At 38.4% G+C, this 21,564-nt stretch overlaps 1 protein-coding gene across 2 annotated transcripts in view; it reads right to left on the bottom strand.

Annotated features, from left to right (window-relative positions):
* LOC110175075 (lysine-specific demethylase 4A-like) overlaps positions 1 to 21,564 on the bottom strand; it is a 48,831-nt gene that overhangs the window by 12,436 nt on the left and 14,831 nt on the right. The window contains exons 5-13 of one of the 2 annotated variants that reach the window (XM_055151585.1): positions 20,569 to 20,753; positions 19,663 to 19,867; positions 19,480 to 19,556; positions 18,483 to 18,538; positions 18,298 to 18,406; positions 10,513 to 10,701; positions 8,955 to 9,125; positions 7,150 to 7,269; positions 6,895 to 6,987 (exon numbers count right to left, since the gene is read on the bottom strand). In XM_055151585.1, the coding sequence (XP_055007560.1) occupies positions 6,895 to 6,987; positions 7,150 to 7,269; positions 8,955 to 9,125; positions 10,513 to 10,701; positions 18,298 to 18,406; positions 18,483 to 18,538; positions 19,480 to 19,556; positions 19,663 to 19,867; positions 20,569 to 20,753 (1,205 nt within the window). The remainder of the gene's footprint in view (positions 1 to 6,894; positions 6,988 to 7,149; positions 7,270 to 8,954; positions 9,126 to 10,512; positions 10,702 to 18,297; positions 18,407 to 18,482; positions 18,539 to 19,479; positions 19,557 to 19,662; positions 19,868 to 20,568; positions 20,754 to 21,564) is intronic. The other variant, XM_055151586.1, reaches the window with a different exon arrangement.

Here is a 21,564-nt window from a genome sequence, read left to right as displayed (position 1 = left end):
ATCGTTGAACAATTAGGCCCTATCTCACTTATGGCTTGGCAAAATCGAATTGCCCTTGATATGCTACTTGCCAAAGAATCATCTGTATGCAGCATGTTTGGAACTGAATGCTGTACCTATATACCAAACAACACATCCCCTGATGGAAAGATTATTAAAGCTTTGTCCAAACTCAAATCCTTGTCTGAGGAACTGGGTAGGAATTCTGGCGTATCTGAAGATACTTGGTTTAACTGGCTCTACAAAATATTTGGCCCTTGGACGGCTACCATAATATCCATATGTACCACTATACTGATTATATTAGCTGTTTTAGTTGTAATTGGATGTTGCATTATCCCATGTCTCAGATCACTAGTAGAACGATTAATTACTACTGCACGAAATGCTCCCGTCTCCCAAATTTTGTTACTCTCTGCTGATTCTCAGCTCTCACGTTCTGACTCCAATAATTGGGTTTGATTGAAACCCTACAAATTTATCCATTGATTAAATAGAGATAAAACCTTCCTGAGTATGTGCTCCTGGTCTCTTATTTTCGCTGTCCGAGTGTCATGTATTGATTATGTACTATGTTATTCAAGTATATTGTGTTAACAAGAATCTGGGAAATGTTATAAAAGAGCTAAAGCTAACAAAAATTTTTTAAATTTTATTTTGTTCATATAGGGGGATTTATTATGTGGAGGTAGCGTCTTGCCCCTCTTATTTTAGATGGTGATTACATGTTTGATGTAATCAAAAGGGGGAATACTGTGGGTAATATTATGTGGTGGCCATGCTAATTTACCTAATATTATGGACTTTGGAATGACAACAGGGTGGAATACATGTATGACTATCTATAGGTCTATATAACATGTTATTTCTGTACTTGGAGTGTCATAAAGAACATGTTTTTCTGGACTTTGAGTGCCACGAAGCAGCAAAACTGACATATGTGGACCCCGTGGCATGTTTCCACCCATGATAAGGTGTACTGGGTCAGCAGTATTGTTCATTTTCTTGCTGTATATGCTAAATCAACAAGTTAATGTTTTGTCAAGATGTAGTATAAAGCTACCCCTGATTTTGAGTTGGGAGAGGCGTCGTCCGGGGGTGGCAGTTGTACATGGTAATCAACTTGAATCCTCTCAATGGAAAATGACGAAATAAAGTGGCCTGTTCTCTCGGATTCTCTATCTCTCGTGCTTCTTTTTAGGACACGCATTGAACCTTCAGAAAAAACCCACAGTGTATATATATACATATATATACACATACACACATATACAGTCCCTGACAAAAGTCTTGTCGCTTATCCATTTTGTAGAAACAAAAGCTTATAACCTGACTTTAAATTAATCGATTGGTTTTAGAAATGTCTCATATGAAAGCTATGACCTCATCAACAAATTGTATGAATCATTGTTGAACCGCATGGATGCAGTCCTTCAAGCTCATGGAAGTCATACAAGATATTAAATATGGATCTCACAGCACCACTACTTAATTCACTGACGTTATGAAACATATTTTTGTATTTGAAGTAAATTATTTGTTCAAGTTTCTGTAGGCGACAAAACTTTTGTCTTGCCAAAATCTGACCTTTCTGTGTTCATTAAATGATCAATCTTTCTTCAGTGAAGCAAATTTATTTTAGTATATTGAGCATAATTTGGGAGGGTTTTATCTTTCATATGAGACATTTCTAAAACCAGTCGATTAATTTAAAGTCAGGTTATAAGCTTTTGTTTCTACAAAATGGATAAGCGACAAGACTTTTGTCAGGGACTGTACACATATATATATATATATACACACACACACACACACACACACACACACACACACACATATATACATATATATATATATATATATATATATACATACATATATATATACACACACACATATATATATATATACACACATATATATACAGACATACATATATATACATATATATATACATATATACATACACACATACATACATATATGTGTGTGTATATAGGGTTGGGCGGTAATATGGTAGTACGGTCTACTGCGGTATCAAAAAATAGCAACAGTATCAGTTTCATTACCGTCATTAAAAAAAAATCTGCAGCGCAAAAGGATCTAATATAATATTATAATTTACTGATATCTAAATTTGTTTGCTCAGCACAAATTTATGTGTGGTTGTATTTTCAATTTAATGTGATCACAATTTAAATCTAATAGTGTCTACAATGTTTCTTGGGGAGATGACGATTAGTTTCGTTCCGATGTCACATGATGCTCATGAGGGAGACAGAGAAAATAGCAAGTCTGGCTGAATTGGTTCCCCTCAAAAATACTAGTACTTCTGCAATTTGGCAGCATTTTGGCTTCAGGTGCACATTTCTTTACGTTTTACAGAAACAAAACTTAAAACCACATGGCTAATTTGCATGAACTGTTAGTGTTGATAAAAACAGCTCACTACTTGTGCTGCTGATGCAGTTCAGCTTCTATTGGACTAAAGAACAAGACTCAGTGGAATATATGATTTTTCAGTGGAATATTTTTTTTTTTCTGCGACAGAGGATGTCGTGGCTGACAGTGAGTCTGTTCTGTGCGTGTCACATTGGAGACAGTTTGTGTTTTAACTTTTCAGAGACTATGGACCTGGCTCCACTGCATGTGTGTATTTCACCCTACGCAAGCATAAAAACTGCAACTTTTGGACACATAACTTTTAGAATACATGGAAAGTGGATAAGAGCGGTGCGCATATGGAGCAGCACGTCTTGCGCGCGGAGATTTCAGAACATAGGATCCATCCTGTATTTTGATGCTCTACGCGAGCATAGGCGCATATCCCCATCAAAATATGATGAATATGCAATGAATCTTTGGTTATATTTGTGTATTTTCCATCAGTACAACATGCACCTGGGGCAGTTCTGTGTCGTGTGAAAGAGCACAACACAGAGAAAGACACATATATTTACTTGTATGTATGTATGTATGTATATGTGTGTGTGTGTGTGTGTATGTATGTATGTATATGTGTGTGTGTGTGTGTGTGTGTATGTATGTATGTATATGTGTGTGTGTATGTATGTATGTATATGTGTGTGTGTGTGTGTGTATGTATGTATGTGCGTGTGTGTGTATGTGTGTGTGTGTATATAAAAATTCAAGTTAATGCATCTGATATAAAAATGTGTTCAACAGATAGCATATGTACTCTAGTTTATGAAACTGTTGACCTTTTTTTTATACCATTTTTGGTTCTAAAGTTACATACGTTTTAAACAGACCATGTCACAGGTACAATTTTTAGGCCTTGAACAAGAACTACTTCCCAAATTTCAAAGACCTGCAAATCCTCTTCAGGTTGACTTTCAAGCTTCATCTTTGACTAATCTACATCTCTAGGTAGTATACTTTTGAAAATTTAAACTATTAGGTGTTAGTATCTAGTAAAACCTGTTTTACAAGTCTAAAAAAATTGTAATTTTCCCTCTGTTACTTTTCCCTCCGTTACCGAAAAATTATGTTTTTAAGTTTTACATGTGTTAAACTTTATATTTCATCATGAAACTTTCTAAAAGCAAGGATATTGATACTACTAAGCATTTCCTGCAGCAATCTAATGAATTCTGTTTCTACATATTTTTGTATTAATTATCATATTTTTTCCCTCCGTTACCTTTGCCAGTAACGGAGGGAAAAAATATGATAATTAATAAAACAGTTCATATAGTAAGCACTTTCTACTGCATTCTCCCTGAATTATTCCATACATAGTGTATTGTTTTCATAATTATGGTATTATATTAGGTTAAGGTGGTCGCTTTTTTAGCATTATCTGTAAAAATATACAATATTTTGAGAATAAACTCAGATATTACAAAACATATGAGTGAAGTCTTTGAAATGAATGGCGAGTATAGTTTAATATCATGAATAAATCAATGTTTCAAGTTTGCAGTTTGTTTTCTGTGTGATCATGTTTCTCCCTGTGTCTGGATGGGTTTAATCCAGGTGCTCCGGTTTCCCCCATCAACCCAAAACATACTCCAGGTCTCCGGAACAGTTGATAGTCAAGGTCAGTTAAATACAATCAATCAATGAACCTGACAGGTGGAAATTAGCACTGGTGCTAGTGGCTAGACACTTCACCCACAGTGTGTGTGAGTGATGGTGGTGGTCCGTGGGAAAGTTGGCGCCAATTGGCATGGCAGCTGCGCTTCTGTCAGTCTGCCCCAGGGCAGCTGTGGCTACAACAGTAACTTACCATCACCAGGTATAGAGTGAATTGATAATGCTGAATGTAATGCTCCGTAAAGCATCTTTGTGACAAAAAAATGTCTGTGAAAAGCGCTATATAAATAAAGACCTACTTAATTACAGTGTTTGAATGGACATGACTAGCATTGTTGGAACTAGTCATCTCCTAGCCATGCTAACCATGTGCACCCGCTCCGTCGTCGTCAACAAGGACTGGTCTATTACAGACTGTGACTTTAAGATTAGTCTAGTTTCCAAGTATGGAGACATGCGAACTGGAACTTGAATGAACTTTATAATCACTCTTGATTAATACTTTTTGCATATATCATATATATATAAATACTGGTTCTTAAGGAAAAGTTAAATGGATGTATTTCATCATATCTTGTGTTATTCGATCTTTGAACTGTTGATGAAGGTACATGATTTTTCAAAAGAAAAAAGTATTTAAAATTTGCTTGGAAGGACTGACATTTTATAAAAATAATTCCCTTTTGTTTTGAAGTAATATTAAAGTTTTCGGAAGAAAAAAGCTGACAAATTATACAAAATCATGCACCTTCTACTTGCTTGCACAATTTTCCCTCCGTTACTTTTCCCTCTGTTACCATGACCTTTCTTAATAAAAAATCTCATTACTCAAAAATTATCGGCCAATAACCTGTCTCTCCACAACATGGAAGCTCATGTCAGGCATCATTGCAGCACAGAAGGGTATCGGCAAAAACACCAGGGGAGCCAAACACCAACTCCTGCACTCCAGGACTCTAAGGGCGTTCATTGCGAACTCGATGTGGTTGTGGAAAACCACCCTTGAAGCCAAGGGGAAGCCACTTGCACATGTGTCCATCAAATGTGGCATATACCAAGGAGACTCACTGTCCCCACTACTGTTCTGCATAGGCCTGAACCCTCTCAGCCAAATAATCGACCGCACTGGCTATGGATACCGACTCAGAAACGGGGCCACCATCAGTCACCTCCTCTACATGGATGACATCAAGCTGTACGCTAAGAGTGAGCGAGACATCGACTCACTCATCCACACCACAAGGATCTACAGTACAGACATTGGGATGTCATTCGGGCTTGAGAAATGTAGCAGGATGGTGACAAAGAGAGGGAAGGTAGTCCCCACACAGAGGGGGTGTCACTCCCAGAGGGAACAATAGCAGACGTTGAGGACAGTTACAAGTACCTTGGTATCCCACAAGCAAATGGCAACCTCGAAGAGGCAACAAGGAAAGCGGCTATGGCCAAATACCTGCAAAGAGTGAGGCAAGTCCTTAGAAGCCAGCTCAATGGCAAGAACAAGGTGCAGGCAATCAACAGCTACGCCCTGCCAGTGATCAGATACCCTGCAGGGATTGTAAGCTGGCCAAAGGAGGAGATACAGACCACAGATGTTAAGACACGAAAGCTCCTGACCATGCATGGAGGGTTCCATCCCAAATCCAGCACCCTGAGACTGTACGCAGGCCGGAAGGAAGGGGGCCGAGGACTAGTGAGTGTGGGAACCACTGTCCAGGATGAAACATCCAAGCTCCTTGAGTACATCAAGGACAAGGCCCCGGCAGATGAGGTGCTCAGAGAATGTCTCAGACAGTGGGGTCCAGAGGAAGAGGTGCTGGAGGGACCATCATGGCAGGACAAACCCCTACATGGGGCGTACCACCGGAGCATAACTGAAGTGGCTGATATCAAGAAATCCTACCAATGGCTTGAGAGGGCTGGTCTGAAGGACAGCACAGAGGCACTGATCCTGGCTGCTCAGGAGCAGGCCCTGGGCACTCGAGCAATAGAGGCCCAGATCTACCACACCAGACAAGACCCACGGTGTAGACTGTGCAAAGAGGCTCCTGAGACAGTCCAGCACATAACTGCAGGGTGTAAGATGCTGGCAGGGAAAGCATACATGGAGCGACATAACCAAGTTGCAGGCATAGTGTACAGAAACATCTGCAGGATCAAGGTGGGAAACACCTCCAAAGGTTGTGGAGAATGACCGAGCCAAGATCCTGTGGGACTTCCAGATACAGACTGACAGAATGGTGATGGCGAACCAACCAGACATAGTGGTGGTGGATAAGAAACAGAGCAGAGCCGTGGTGGTTGACATCGCAATACCAAGCGATGGTAATATCAGGAAAAAGGAACACGAGAAGCTAGAGAAATACCAGGGGCTCAAGGAAGAGCTGGAGAGAGCCTGGAAAGTAAAGGCATCAGTGGTGCCTGTGGTGATCGGAGCACTCGGGGCTGTAACCCCCAAACTGGAAGAGTGGCTACAACAGATACCGGGAAAAACAATGGACATCTCAGTCCAGAAAAGTGCAGTACTGGGAACAGCAAAGATACTGCGCAGAACTCTCAAGCTCCCAGGCCTCTGGTAGAGGACCCGAGCTGAATGAGGGTGAGAGAGACCTACCACCGTGGAAGGTGAGAAACACATTTTTTTTAAATTAATATATATATTAATATATATATATATATACATATATATATATATACATACACACACACACACACGGTTATCTCAAAAAGTAAATTTTCATGACATGTCTCGTTTGGACCAATATAAGCATTAAACAGTAACTGGTACTGTTACTTTCATCATGGTGGCCTGATATGTGACTGTTCACCACTCACCAGTCTGGATTTGACTCTTTTTGGCAGCTCCTCATCCAAAGTGTACACATCATCTCTTTTGGCTGTGAGCTGTGAGCCATCTTCAAACTCCACCTGCAATGTAAGAGGGTTAGGCATTGAAACTTCACGTAAGCCCACAACTTTCTAAATTGCCCATATTTTTAAAATAAGGTGATGAGAAAGTTAGAATAGGGAAACAGGAATTGTATATATTGGAATAGGTTAATTCAGGTAGGAGTAGGAATAGGCTTTTACCAGGTACATTTGGATGACATGAGCTGCTACAAACTTGGCCCCATACACCAGGCCATCAGTCCAGCGCACTTGCACCTCCTCTCCTTGAGGAGGTGGTCCGAGTTGCACGCAGTCTCTCCCCTGTCAAAGACAGTTCATTTCAAGTGATTTCTATCTGTATGTCTGTCAACAATGAGGCTTGACACAGTGACAAATATAGTGTCAGGATAAGATAGCAAAACAGTTACAGACACTACTCGCTGGGGGGTACCATTCAGGTTTTTTTTCTAGGTACCATTGCTTGGATGATACCTACTTTTTCCTGGTATCTTTTCCTGTATTAATCTATGTATTATTATAAATAAGAATGATGATGTTCATACATTTTATTGAATAACATTTCTTCATAATTCATTTGTGGAGAAACAGATCATTAACTTCCTATAGTGATCCCCCAGCACCCATGCTGAGGCTGCTGAAGTATGAGACAGCTCATTATGTTGCATTGTGTTACACACTATGTGTGAGTACAGTATCACTTCCTGGTCACTTGATGCCGGCACAACACTCAAACCCATAGAATCTCTTTTCAAAAAGGCAATAAAAATCTTACTCAGATCACCACTACATTTGTTTTGGTATAGCAGTATAGTTTATTTAGTTTTGAAAACTGTGTTCATTTAAAATTTAAAATATAATAATGTTATATTCAAAGCTTTGCATGGACTCACTCCTCCTCCATTGATGGAATTTATTAAACTAAAGACTGTGAATGGGATGGGCACCAGGGCCATAGTTCGAGTGGACTGTGAGGTAGTACACAGACGCAGCACAATTGGAAAGACTGTGCTGTCTGTCAAAGGGACTAATTATTTAAACAGTCTCCCACCGACTATAAGAGAAAGTCCATCTCCATCTATATTCAAACTGCACCTTACACTGTGGATGAAGTATAACCAAGTCTGTCAACACTTTGAATCTGGCCTTTTACTCTACTGTGTCTTGTCTCTGTGAAACAGTTTTGCATTCTGTATTGTTGACTGTGTCACCTGCCCAGGGACAACAGAAGGAAATGATCTTTTTTTTGCTATAATCTATCATATTTACACTGTAATTACAGATGATCATTAATATGCACTGTCCCTATCAAATAAATAAATAAATATAGTATTATAGTATTTCACACACATGAGGAAACGCCATCTGGGGCAGCTTCCCACCTTGCTCATATCAAAACCTGCAGCAGGAGTCGGGTGGTTGTCTGGGACTATTCAAATAGTGTAGTTTCTTATTATTATTACTACCGTTATATGCGCTGCATACTGGTTATTACTGCTGACCATTTCTGAGACATGTTCAAAATATAATGGCTAAATAAATAATATATGGATAAGCCTTAATTAAACCTTTGCTATAGAAAAGATATTAAGTGCATAGAAATTCTAGTAATAATAAAAATTATAATTAAGAGATGGATTAAATAAAAAATAAAAATCAGCAAATGAACCTATATGTCCTCACACTATAAGATCAAAGCTGAAACCACTGGCAGACTCGTTCAAAGCAATTCTGGTGTCAAACTGTGTTCATTACAACTGCATGCACATTAAAATGTCAGGGCATGTTTGTTACTACCCCATGATAATTCTGTCGGTTGCTACTACCCTACACTAGATTCCAGAATGGGGAGCACCCAAACTGGAATAACAATGTTTTTATATATGGTTATGCCAAAGGTCCTAAAGAGCATATTTAAAGGCCAGTAACAACACAAATAATGTAGTGTCCTATAAATACAGTGTAAATATAAACATAATTATGCATACCACAATATCTTCTGGGAACAGATTGTCGCTGAAGGAGCCATCATCAAAGTTGACTTCATAAAAGGTTTCCGTGGACAACTGCACCACGTCACACTGGTAGTAGCGTCCATTTTTGTGCTTGCAGATCACCCTCTGTCCCACTGTAAGCTCATGCATGGCTGCTTTGTTACGCTTTAGGAACACAGAGGAAAATGTTTCAGAGGAATCCAACATCAGCATCAGTAAAAAGGACACTGGGCAGATTAACAAAGCGATTCGTAAAGCTAAAATAAGCCTATGTTTCTATCAATCATCACATCATCTTTGCAGTGTTTTCTTTAAGGCCTCTTATATATAACTGTGATATACTGTATTTATATTACTATATTTGTTTTTTACTTACTTGTACATACATTTATATAAACTTATGTCTCGTTGATATCAAACTCTTGCTATTTTTTATTGCTACTTATTTAGAAGTTTATTAAATTTTTTTATATGTTTTACTGTTTGTTGAAATATAATGTGATATGTGAGCTACTGTGTCCAAGTAATTTCCCTTGTGGATTAAGTCTAAGTCTAAGTTACCCAGGCTTTGTTTTGTTGTTCCCTTTTCTTTTGTATTTTCTTTTTAAGAAAAACTGATAAATAAAAACAGAGTGACAAAAAAAAAAAACAAGTAAGCCACATATGTTAAAAATAATAGTAATAAAATAAAACTTTGAACACTAGCGGTAGCCACAACAGTGGCTGTGTCATCCTTGGCCAGAGTCGTAAGCAGGGCTGTGTAAGTCTGAGCAGCAGCGGGTTTGCTCAAAGCACAGTGCCTCTCCGATTAGCTAGCTTGGCAGGCAAGTCTGCAGAAGACTTCAGCCATGAACCGACAGCAGTGAGAGCACTAGCCAAGATTCTCCACTGCAGCTTGGGCACGTTCCAGTCGAAAACACGCCAGGCAGACTATGGTGCATGATTTTACTCAAGATCTTGTTCCTGCAAGTACAGAGCTGGGCATTATCTATGTCCATCTCGCTGGTGGGCGAGATTTTGCAGCTGTAGCCACTGTCGCTCACCGCAGGAGTAGAAAGCAAAGTAAGCTTGGTGTAACTAGCATTAGAGCACACAACATAAAACTAGTTAGCATCCTATATGATGGCAGGAGGCCAAACAGCAAACACTCAGTTGCAGAGGTGTTAGCTCTTACATGTGGACAGTTACACTAGCAGTCAGAGACACAGAAGTTGTGATAGCTAGGGTTAGTGAAGCGAGACGAGGTGTTCAAATGCCAATAGGGAAACGTGGAAACGAATGTTATGAAAGAGAACCGACATCGGTCGATCTAGTTACTGTAGTTGTTGCCAGTCACAACATGTAGTAGGCTCAGTCTATGAATATTATATCTGCCTTCTTACATGTTATGGAAATCTGGAGAGGCATTTAAATTTGACCCCCATCACATGGACAACATACAGTGTGAAAACTAAACAAATGTTTATATGTGGTAATTTAGCCCCATTGATAGTTACTGTATTCCAAAGGTAACCCTAATACTAATATCACATGAACCCAACTTATGCCATACCTCAATCTGTGTGGGACCCTTGTGTCGACAGCAGGTGACATGAACAACAAAGGGCCAGTGGTCAGGCTGCATGAGGACACCCGCAGCCTGAGCACAGGTAGGATGGTACGCCGTGGGACAGCGGCCGTGAGAGCACTGCACGCAGCAGCCCAAAGTCTTCTTCATGCGCTTCTTACAGTAGTAACACTTCTGGTACAATAGCACATCATACAATCACATCAGACTCACTTTGCATAAAGTTCACTTAGAGAAAGGAGACATGTTGAACAATGGATAACATTGCAATGGGGTCAGTCCATATGAAATCAGTCCTATGAATCCTATGGGCCATCTCAGATTTGGCTGAAAAAATTTAATTTTTTTCTAAAATGACCAAATGAAACAATCTCAAATTTTAGCTCAATCCCTTGAGTCGTTTCTGAGTTACGGCCCATTAAAATTTTGGGGCCATGCTCACTTTTTCGGAGGCCTTAATTTATAAGCATGTTTGAGAAAATAGCTATGAGCTAGGAAGCTGAAAATGTGTATTATTGTAGATTCTGCTAGAAAGGTTTAATTACCTTTAATAGCCTTAAACACTATTTGCTTGTTATAAGGGAAGACAACTGGAGATTATTTGTGGTACATTGCTTGTGATGGTTTTGGTGGCACAGTAAAAGGCTCAGCTGCAAGGACCAGTCTTCAGACAACTGAAAGTAATCAAATATTGACCACACTCCAGATGTTTGAGTGGGCTTCACAAAACAAAGAATGTGAAGTTTTTCTTTATAAGCTCTAAAGACATTATAAACCATGAATTTACTTCCAAACTAGAAGAGCTCTACAGCAAGACAAAGACTGAACGGTACAAGATCACACCACAGTTTCATTCCGGTGTCAAATGGTAAATTAGAAATGAGGAGAATATCTCAAGATTTATGAACTGAAGTGTCAGTTTCTGAAATACAAAATGAGATTGTGCCAGATGTCTTTCTGTACCAGCCAGGTCAATACAGTGCATGTATTTATGACATCAGGTGATTCATTGGGAATATTTCAGAGCGTTCAGATGAACATGGTGATGTCTAAGTGAGATTCATGAATGGAGATGACAGAACTCTCATCTGGCCTCCTGAACATCGACAGAACCATGTTGGGTCCCATTTCAGCACAGAATCTGTTGTATTAAGGAACCAGAAGTTCAGAGAAGAAGATGATGAAATGATCGCCTTGACACTGCAGATTATGACGGATCCAAACATTACTTCTACAGTTCATTAGTTGTTAGGAACACTTAGTGTGCAAGATACCAACACAGATGATCTACATGGAGGCAGCAAAGGGACCAGAATAGGCAGATTTTTCCAGTATGTTGGTATTTTCCGCTGAGGTTGTTTCTCACACTGAATTTTTAAAATGTAATTTCTAGCAGTTGAACAAATAACAGACCAGATTATTGTATTTTGGTAACACTTGTGTCAGTTAAAATTTTTCCTTTTTAATGTTTCTGTTTTCTTGTAATATTTTTGTGCAAAAATAATACACATATGGTGGTACTGAAAGTCATGGTTATAGAATCAGAGACTACGTGATTTAAGAGGCAATGAGTATTCCAAATGTAATTTGCCTTTGATTATTTCCATGAATACTATCTTAACATTTGTTGCTTTACTTATACATCATGAAAAGCTGTTTCTTTGTGAGATAACAAATTATCTTCAAATAAAATTAGAATCAATAATGCAAACAAACCTTTTTTCATAATTATGTACAGAGTAAGTAGTTAAATTTTCTCAAAAGATTAATTACACTTTTCCAAGCAATGTACCATAAATAATCTCCAACTGTCTTTCCTTATAACAAGCAAATAGTGTTTAAGGCTATTACAGATAACTGAACCTTTCTAGCAGGTGGAAAAGTACCTAAGCTCCACCAAAAATGACCGGTGAGAGCTCATTATCAAAAATTCATCTTGAAATGAAGGAAGTTAATAGTAGATGTTTTTATTACTTATCACTAAACTAATCAGAATATGCCAAAGTTTCTCTGGTAAAAATTTTATCACCATCTAACTGTGACCACATGGGGAACCAAGGGTCCAAAGAAGGGGCCAAAAAGATCACATGTGGTCTGTGACCATATTTGGAACTCTACACCATCCACATGAAAGCTCAGAAAAGTGTGAGATTGGTGTCAGAAATGGTCATTCTCTCAAATATTCAGGTTCAGCAGTTAGTTTGTAAATATCTGCTTGGAGTAAATAGATCTTGATCTTGATCTCCTCAAAAATTAACAAAAAAATTTTACCAAATGTGAGATTTTGGGGGCCCACAGCCCCTTAATAAAGACACACAATATTTGACAAGATTCAGAATCTATGACCAAGAATCTACAATAATACAAATTTTCTGCTTCCTAGCTCTATTTTCTCTATATTTTCTCAAACATGCTTATAAATTAAGGCTACCAAAAAAGTGAGCACGGCCCCAAAATTTCAACGGGCCATAACTCAGGAACGACTCAAGGGATTGATCTAAATTTGACATTCTTTCATTTTGGTGATTTTAGAAATTTTTAGATTTTTTTCAGCAAAATCTGAGATTGCTCATAGGGGAGATTACTTGAAAACATCTGATTTCATACGGCCTGACCCAATGGTTGTTTTCTGAATTCATTTGAATAATGAATATAAGCATCTAACTGGGGCTATAGATCTTTAGTTTCTGGTCGATGGTGTCTTAGTCGATCAACATTTTTCGACCAACTAATTATAATAATAGATGACTGTTACTTTGCAGAGACATCACGCTGGTAGAAGACTGCGTGTATGTCTATAAAGAAATGTTCAGAGGTTACCTGGATGACACATTTGCAAACAGAGCATGATAAGTACCGTATTTTCCGCACTTTAGGGTGATCTTAAAAGCCTTTAATTTCATCCAAAAACAACTGCGCGCCTTATAATCCAGCGTGCCTTATATATTAATTTATTCGAGTGTCTTAATATGACTTACTTCATGCGAGGCAGCAACCCTTATTCTGACATACCATCACTCCAACAGACAGTAAGCCACTCTGTCCTCCATGGCCAGGTATAATTCCAATCCTTTAGCCCTTATTCATGAAAATATCCAAATTCCTAAATCATTGATCCTTTTAGTGCCTCTATTTGACTGCAGACCCGGCACCGCTTCATTCTCGCAACACGCTGAGCTTCACAGCGCATTCTCGTGCGCCCTAGTCTTTGGTGACAGGTAATGAATGTCTACTGCTCTTGTCCATTCACAAAAATGTCCAAATTGTCACACAATCCAGTTTTTCATAGTTTCTCTGCTTGGCCGTATCATTGCGCCTTGTGCCTTGAGCTAAGTCTGCACCAGAGTTATATTTAGAATGCTTTTATCTTATCCAGTTGTTGAAGGCGCATCACTGTGCGTAAAGGTCCTGGGGTACTGCAAGTGCAGCTGAGCAGTGTGGCTAAAAGGGACAGATGCATAAGAATTTGGAACTTTTATGAATGAAGAGATTACGGGGTGTTACCTGTCACTGCAGATGGAGGCACTCGGCGACGTGCACTTGGCTCAGGGCGCAATGATATGACCAAGCAGAGAAACTACGAAAAACTGGATTGTGTGACAATTTGTACATTTTTGTGAATGGGCAGGAGCAGCAGACTTTCATTACCTGTCGCCAAAGACTAGGGCACATGAGAATGCGCAGTGAAGCTCAGCATGTTGCAAGAGTGAAGCGCAGTCAGACAGCAGCACTAAAAGGATCAATGATTTAGGAATTTGGATATTTTCATGAATAAGGGCTAAAGGACTGGAATTTTACCTGGTCATGGAGGACAGAGCAGCTTACACAGGGACCCAGAGATGCGTGGGTCCCTTATAAACTCTAAAAAAAAGTTTAAAAAGAGGTGGCTGCAGAGACCCTTCTCCTCGTGAGAGCACTTAAAGATGCATTTACGCACTTGTTAACCTGGCACTGCGCTCTCACCTGCAGGGAGGTCAGGCATATGCAGCCCCCTCTGTTGGCCCCTCTCTGTGCCAACAGAGCTGCGTGCATAAAGCTCTAATATTACACAATATAATTAAAGTACGAGAGGCGGCCGCATAGGGAGCAGCTCCTCCTACTGACAAACAGTGCCTGCCGACCTGCATTCAGCACTAGAGCCGTACCAGGACAGAAAGATTGATTTGATAAATAATGGAAAATGTCACTACACCAACAATAACTGTCTACTCTTCAAATACGAGGACCCTCTAGAAGACATGGTGTTAAAAATGGAAACAATTTATTTGGTGCCATCTGTACCATGTTATCCCAAAAAAAGGGCAGCACCCACCAACATAAAATGGTCTGTTATAGAAAACCTAGATGTCTATTTTTAACATATCCAAAACTTGTGATGGTGTTCTGCCTTATTTTTGCAAAATGAATTTTTGAAAATGTGGTGTCCACATACACGCAGAGCATTCATGCACTATGAAGGCATTTTCAGAAGCTCTGAATATTTGACACACAGCTTAAACTCAACAAAATGTTTCATTTCATTCTTAATAAACTATATTTGAAGTATACCTTATATGTAGTCTTTAGATATAGAAATAGAAACGTGTCTGTTACGATCTTCACAGGGCTTCCAAATCAGTGACATGATACCTGGCCAATATGTAACATGTGTGTACAACCATCACTGATGGGTGGGAAACATCACATAGACATCTGAAACCCAGCAAGATGTTCAGACACAATTCATACATCCACACAACCCAGCAAAAAGTTTCTTCTGGCCCAGAAGAAAAGACTAGTACGGAAACCCTGAGCCACAAGTGTAAAAAAAAAAAAATAATAATAATTTTTTCTTCATTTTTTTATATAGATATTGCGAAATAACAAGATATCTAAAAAAAAATTACTTATTATCTCCACAATAATATCTCCCAAAGAAAATAATAAATTCAGAAAAATATAGCTACAAGCGGCGATGACCGGCCCTCGCGCGCCTGCGCCCCCAAACGGCACACTTTTCAGAACACCACGACCTGCACTCGCACTAATAACCCTAAGCTTAAACCTAACCCTAGTCATAATACTAACCATAGACCCAACCCTAACCCTACCTCTTAACCTAACCCATTAATTTTTCAACATTTAATAAATAATAATAATAATAATAATAATTTAATAATAATAAAAAATCTATAAAAATCCAAGATGGCGGGCTTCCGGTTTGTAAAGAGGCATGATCACAAAATACAATTTTGTTCCGATTGCCATGATGCATCTGGCTACCAAATTTGGTTTAACTATGTAAAAGTTTGTGTAAGGATGTCCCATTGGCAAGGACAGAATTTTTGCTTGTTGCCATGGCAACACAATGTACATGGGGTGTGGGCGTCATTGCGTCATTGAGTTTTTTAATCGAGACCATGTCACAAATGTTTGTACCAAATTTTGTATGTCTATGACAAATACATTTTTCCATACAAATTTTCTAGGGGGCGCTATTGCACCCACTTTTCCTACATCAATCTGTTCAGGGTCAGGGTGTGAACCCACGATTAAAAATTTGAGTGAAATCGGCCAAAGTATGTGCCAAAATGTGTCAATTTTACCAGTGGAATAACATGGAGAGCTTATGTCATCGCTATGGCAACGCCATAAAAATATGACATGGGTGTCACTGACTTTTGGATCAGGATGCCAAAATGGAATTTTGTGCAAAATTTCAGAAATTTTTCAACAACTTTTTGTGAACAAATGTTTTTTCCCATGTTACATTTTGTTTCAATCTATAGGGGGTGCTGATGTGCCAAATTAACATTTTTCACATTAAGTAGCTTCAGGGCAGAGAGTTTAACAACTGTTTCAACATTGAAATCGGAGTTTGTTTAAGCAAATGGGAGCAATTTGTAAATCTCCAAAATTGTGTGCATTTTTTGTTGCTTCACTGCTCAGAGACTGTAAGACGTGTGTGAAAAATTTGGATAACTTTTGATGTTCCACCTCTTGAGATAATGTGGACCAAATCTGAGCTCGTTTGGGTTGGGGCTCGTTCGTCCTCGGAGGAGTTCGTAAAAGCTTCGCAAACTTTAATCCAATATTGCTGCCCCCTGGTGGAGCGCACGGTGTTGGTGTAAAAATATCTTTTCATTGTCTTGACATGATCGACTTCTGTGTCAAATTTGATGATTGTACGTGCAAATTTTCCTCATTCCTATTCCCTAATGCATTTTTGAGTTGTTTGGGGGCTCTGATGAGCCATTTTATTTATGTTTGAAAAATGGAAATAGCCAAAAGTTAGAGAATAGAAGCGCGAGTTTTACCAGATGGCAAAATTTCAGGACTTTTCGTCATGGTTCAGTGGGTGAAAAATGGGTGAGTTTGTTAAAAGAAAAATAATAATAAGAAAGAAAGAATAATATTCTGATAAGAGAACAATGTTCCTCTTTTTTTTGGCCGACAAACTATACATTTTCGGAAACCTCTTGTGCATTGCTACATCATGGCGAAGGTCCCTGGTCACTACGGGCAAGTCATGTCACACCATTTCACTTTCGGGCCACTAGGAGCATCGCTTTGCGATACTAATAGGCCTTTCACCAGCCTCTTGCGCTCGGGCCTAAAAAAATATATATATATATATATATATATATATATATATATATATATATATATATATTTTTTTTTTTTTTTAACACTTGCAGCTCAGGGCTTCTGTAGACGAGTGCTGGATACCTTTATAACACATCATTTCTAAAATAGATGTTGATGTTTCTATCACTCCAACAGGACACCTATATACAATTCAGGAGTGTTACAACAGTTTGAGTGAGATAATTTACAGTAGTTGAGTAATCAAATCAAGCATTTTGTTGAGTTTAAGCTGTGCACAAAATATTCAGAGTTTTCTTAGCTTCTGAAAGTGTCTTCATAGTCCATGAATGCTCTGTATGTTTGCAGACACCACATTTTCAGACTCATTTTGCAAAAATAAGGCAGAACACCATCACAAATTTTGGATATGTTAAAAACAGACATCTAGTCTTTCTATAACAGTCCATTTTATGTTGGTGGGTGCTGTCATTTTTTTTTGGTATAACATGGTAAAGATGGCACCAAATTATTTTTTTCCATTTTTAACACTTAATATCTTGTAGAGCTTTCGTCACAGTAGGTCAGTTTAAAAATACAAAGTACACAGCATGTGTGGGAAGGTGAATGTTTAATATCAAACCTCTGTCTTTGAAATTGCACTTTCCACAATCCTTCAAAGATGCCCTCATATTTGAAAAGTAGAATTTTTTAGCAAATTCAAGCCCCTAGAAATGTGTGATAAATCAAAAGCACATGTGTAAAAGTCCAGATTGTACAAATACATTTGCCAAATTTTAACCCTTGAAGGACCAATCTTAAATAGTGTTTTAGATACAGCAATCTGAAAGTGTCTCCTTGGACAACTCTGCTCAAAACAGGTCAGGGGGGGAGATGACAAAATATTTTAATGACAAAACTATAAGAAGTTGGGAGCTAAAATTTGGGACTTTTCTTATTGGAAAGTGTGTGAACCTCCTAGAATTTTTTCAGTCAAATCTGAGATGGTCGAGTGTGGGCATTTGGACGTTTGGCATGGAATGACCCTGTCATGTTATTTTAGTGGGACTTTTTTAATAGTACAAAAGCAAACCTAAGATTAAAGTCTAACTTGAGTAAATACAGATATAATATAAAATAAAATATCATTCTTTATGGCACAGAGTTAATTTGAAAAAAAAAAAAAAAAATACATTTTGAGCTCACCAGTTTAAACCTCTGCAGGGGGATTCCACTCAGATCCACAGGACTTCGTTCTGTGATGTTGACAAAGCGAGCTTCTAGGACAGCGACAGCACACAAGACATGTACCCACCTGCAGCACATACACAGGTGGCTCAGGTTTTCTTTCAGATTCTCTCAGATTTTAGTGGAGTTCATAAAAGCCTTACTTGTTGTTGTTGGCTTTCTGCAAGGCTCCTCCCCTCAATGAGCAAAGGCAGCAACTCTAACAGGGAATTAGTTAGTGACATTAAATAAAGCACATATTACTCAACATGACATAATTTGAATACAAAGCAACATCTGAAAAATTTTAAATATAAAATAAAATAAAATATATATATAATAATAAATAAATATAATATGCATTACCAGTCAAAGGTTTGGACAGCCTTCCATTTTTTGATTCTTTACATTGTAGATTATCACATTATCAGTTGACAGCTTTAGTAAATGGTAAATGGTCACATTTTTATATAGCACTTTTCCATCTTCAAGGAACTCAAAGTGCTTTACAAACCACTCACCCATTCACACACACACACCAGTGTATGCAGACAACAGTAAGTGGGCAGAATGTTGAAATTCTCCATCTTGGACATATCTACCAGAACGGTTGCATGATAGATTTTGAGCATTTGAAAGAGCATTACAAGCTGCCAAATCAAGACTTTTATAAATACCTGCAGCACAGACACAGTCTATTTTGCTTTGAAATCCACTGCAAATAATATAACGTGTTTTCCAAAATGATTCAAAATGCCATGTTTTAAAAAAGGCACTCCAGCAGCCTTTTACAAAATAATTAGGAATGCGAGTGCTCCTAATCTCCACGGCCTTAGGGCTGCCTGGGAAAGAGACTTAGGTGTTCCTATAGAACAAGAGCAATGCCTCTTGTTTCCGGAGCATTATCATGTGGTTTTTGGAGTGTTAACCTCTTGTGCATGTTTCTGGACTGTTAGCCTGTTGTATTTGATTCTTGTTTCTGTAGCATTATTGTGCTAATTATTTAGCATTATCCTGTCGTTTCTGACACAAATGTGCCACTGCTGTGCTAAAAGGCATGAACTAGTATGTGTTAAAACATAATAATATATTAATAACATATTAATAATAATATAAAACACATGCATTCTTTCACAGACTTTTTCACACATTTTTACTAACCTCTGTCAAGGCATTAGCTTTACAGCGTGCACACTTCCAGTCACTATCCACACTTGCAGGATCAACCCCGTAACAGCCTGTATGCAGAAAATGTAGTGTTAGACATAATTTAGACATAATTTTACAGTATCAACTCCAAACAAAAGAGAATTTAAACAAATGAGCAGAGAGACTGTGACTGACTGGCGTGGATGCGCACGCAGCACTCAGAACAGCTGATCAGCAAGCTGGTCCCATCGTCCTCCACATAAGCTGTGCTCAGCCTCCGCTCATCCTCTGAATCTTCCTCTGTGTTGATGCTAAAGCAGGACTCTGGGATCAGGGGCTTGGTCCTCATCTTATTCCCGGGAAGAATGATGGGATTGTTTGCACTACTGGTAACCTCCATCTGCAACAAGCAGCCAATGTTTTTTTTTAAAAGTAGAACCATTATGCAAAATCTACTTTTAAGAGCTTTTAACCATGTTATACTTGTGTACCCTTCTAATTTACAATCTTTAAGTTGTATTTGGAGTGACTCTTGCATGTTTGAGCAATCTATAATCTTATTTTCAAGATGCTGTATTGCTAAACAACTCCAGTTTTCACCACCACCATTATATTATATATGCACTGCTCTCTCCTTATTCATTCTCCAATTTTATTTTCTTAATCAGTGATACACAAAGGATTAGGCAGCATTGCGTAGTCATTTACTGCAACATCAGCTCTCATATGGCACCTCAGTTTTCTAACACAGAAGTCTGCAGAACTTTTTGCTTTTATCAAGTCGTTTTACAAGCACAAATCACAATTACACAGTGCTATTTTTTTACTAGTCATTTTACACTGCATCTTCTGCCACATTAAACACTTAAAAAGATCATGCACCACTATTTATTATGCCAGCAAATATATTTTTAAAAATTACATTGTAAAAAGCTGCACTTCATGACAAAAATCACACTATAAAATTATGTGTTACGATATATAATGCTATGGACATAGTGTTTCACCTTCTGAAAGAAAAAAAAAAAAAGTCCAAAACCATATTGGTAGCTCTCTAGCTTGTAATATGATTGTGATTAAGTGACCAAATGAGCTCTGTACCTGCTGGTAAGTGTGGAAAAGAGTGCAGATGCAGCAGTATGGAGGTTTCATTCCCATGCGCAGATTGTACTCCCTCTCTTTCTTTGGGTTGGGTGATCGGCTCTGCCACAGGTGGGCCAAAGGTTTAGCCCAACTTTCACCCTCCAGACCACCCTCATTCACTGGGATAATTTCCTCTGGGACCTCTGCAGGACAACACGGGCATAGTAATAAAATGTATGTATAATATGTATAAATGTATAAACATTTATATATAAATGTATACATGTACAAACAACTTTTTGGACATAATAAATGCTTACTTTAGGGGCTTAGCTACAAAAGTGTAAAATATCAAGTCAACTCAGTCAAGTAAACTAAAAATATAGTAGTTGCAGTCAAACCCCCCAAAAAAGTGCAATCACCCCACTACTTTCCCATGGAAACAGCTCCTGTCAGGTCCAGAGCACAGAGCCACATCAAGTCCATGCATTTCCATGGTGTATATTACAATTGTATTTATACATTTTGAGTGAAATAAACCTTTCAAATAAAAATAGCAAGGGATGCACAATTACGCAGACTAAGACTAATTTTCCATTTATTTGAGAAATAACTAAAAAATAAATCTAGTCGATATGGGCTGATAGTCCACAGGAGCAAATTATACATTGTTGTAAAGCTCAGACTGTCAATATTGAGCTTACTTAATCCAATTTACAGACAGACCTAATATATGGAGCCAAATCAATATTTATCAGGAGTAATTTGTCAATGTGCATGAAGCTGAACTGACCCCGTATGCACAGGCAGTGAGCTGTCAACAGCTGCTCTGAGACAGCACTAAGACACTGGCTTTAACTACTCTTGTGCCTGATCTAAGACACAGACTATAAAAACATGTTAACCTCACGCAGTTTAGGCCAGCAACAAAAGTAATGTGCAAATGCGGAGCAGAGGGGACTGTTGCCATAAACAGAGGACACACGCAGCTGCTGTCAAAATGTTGGATTACAT

Source organism: Boleophthalmus pectinirostris, unplaced genomic scaffold (assembly GCF_026225935.1).
Source record: "Boleophthalmus pectinirostris isolate CB_2022bp ecotype Guang Dong unplaced genomic scaffold, ASM2622593v1 HiC_scaffold_16, whole genome shotgun sequence".
NCBI classification, from domain to species: domain Eukaryota; kingdom Metazoa; phylum Chordata; class Actinopteri; order Gobiiformes; family Gobiidae; genus Boleophthalmus; species Boleophthalmus pectinirostris.
The sequence above is the reverse complement of the archived record's forward strand: the minus strand, read 5'-3'. Positions and strand labels throughout refer to the sequence as shown.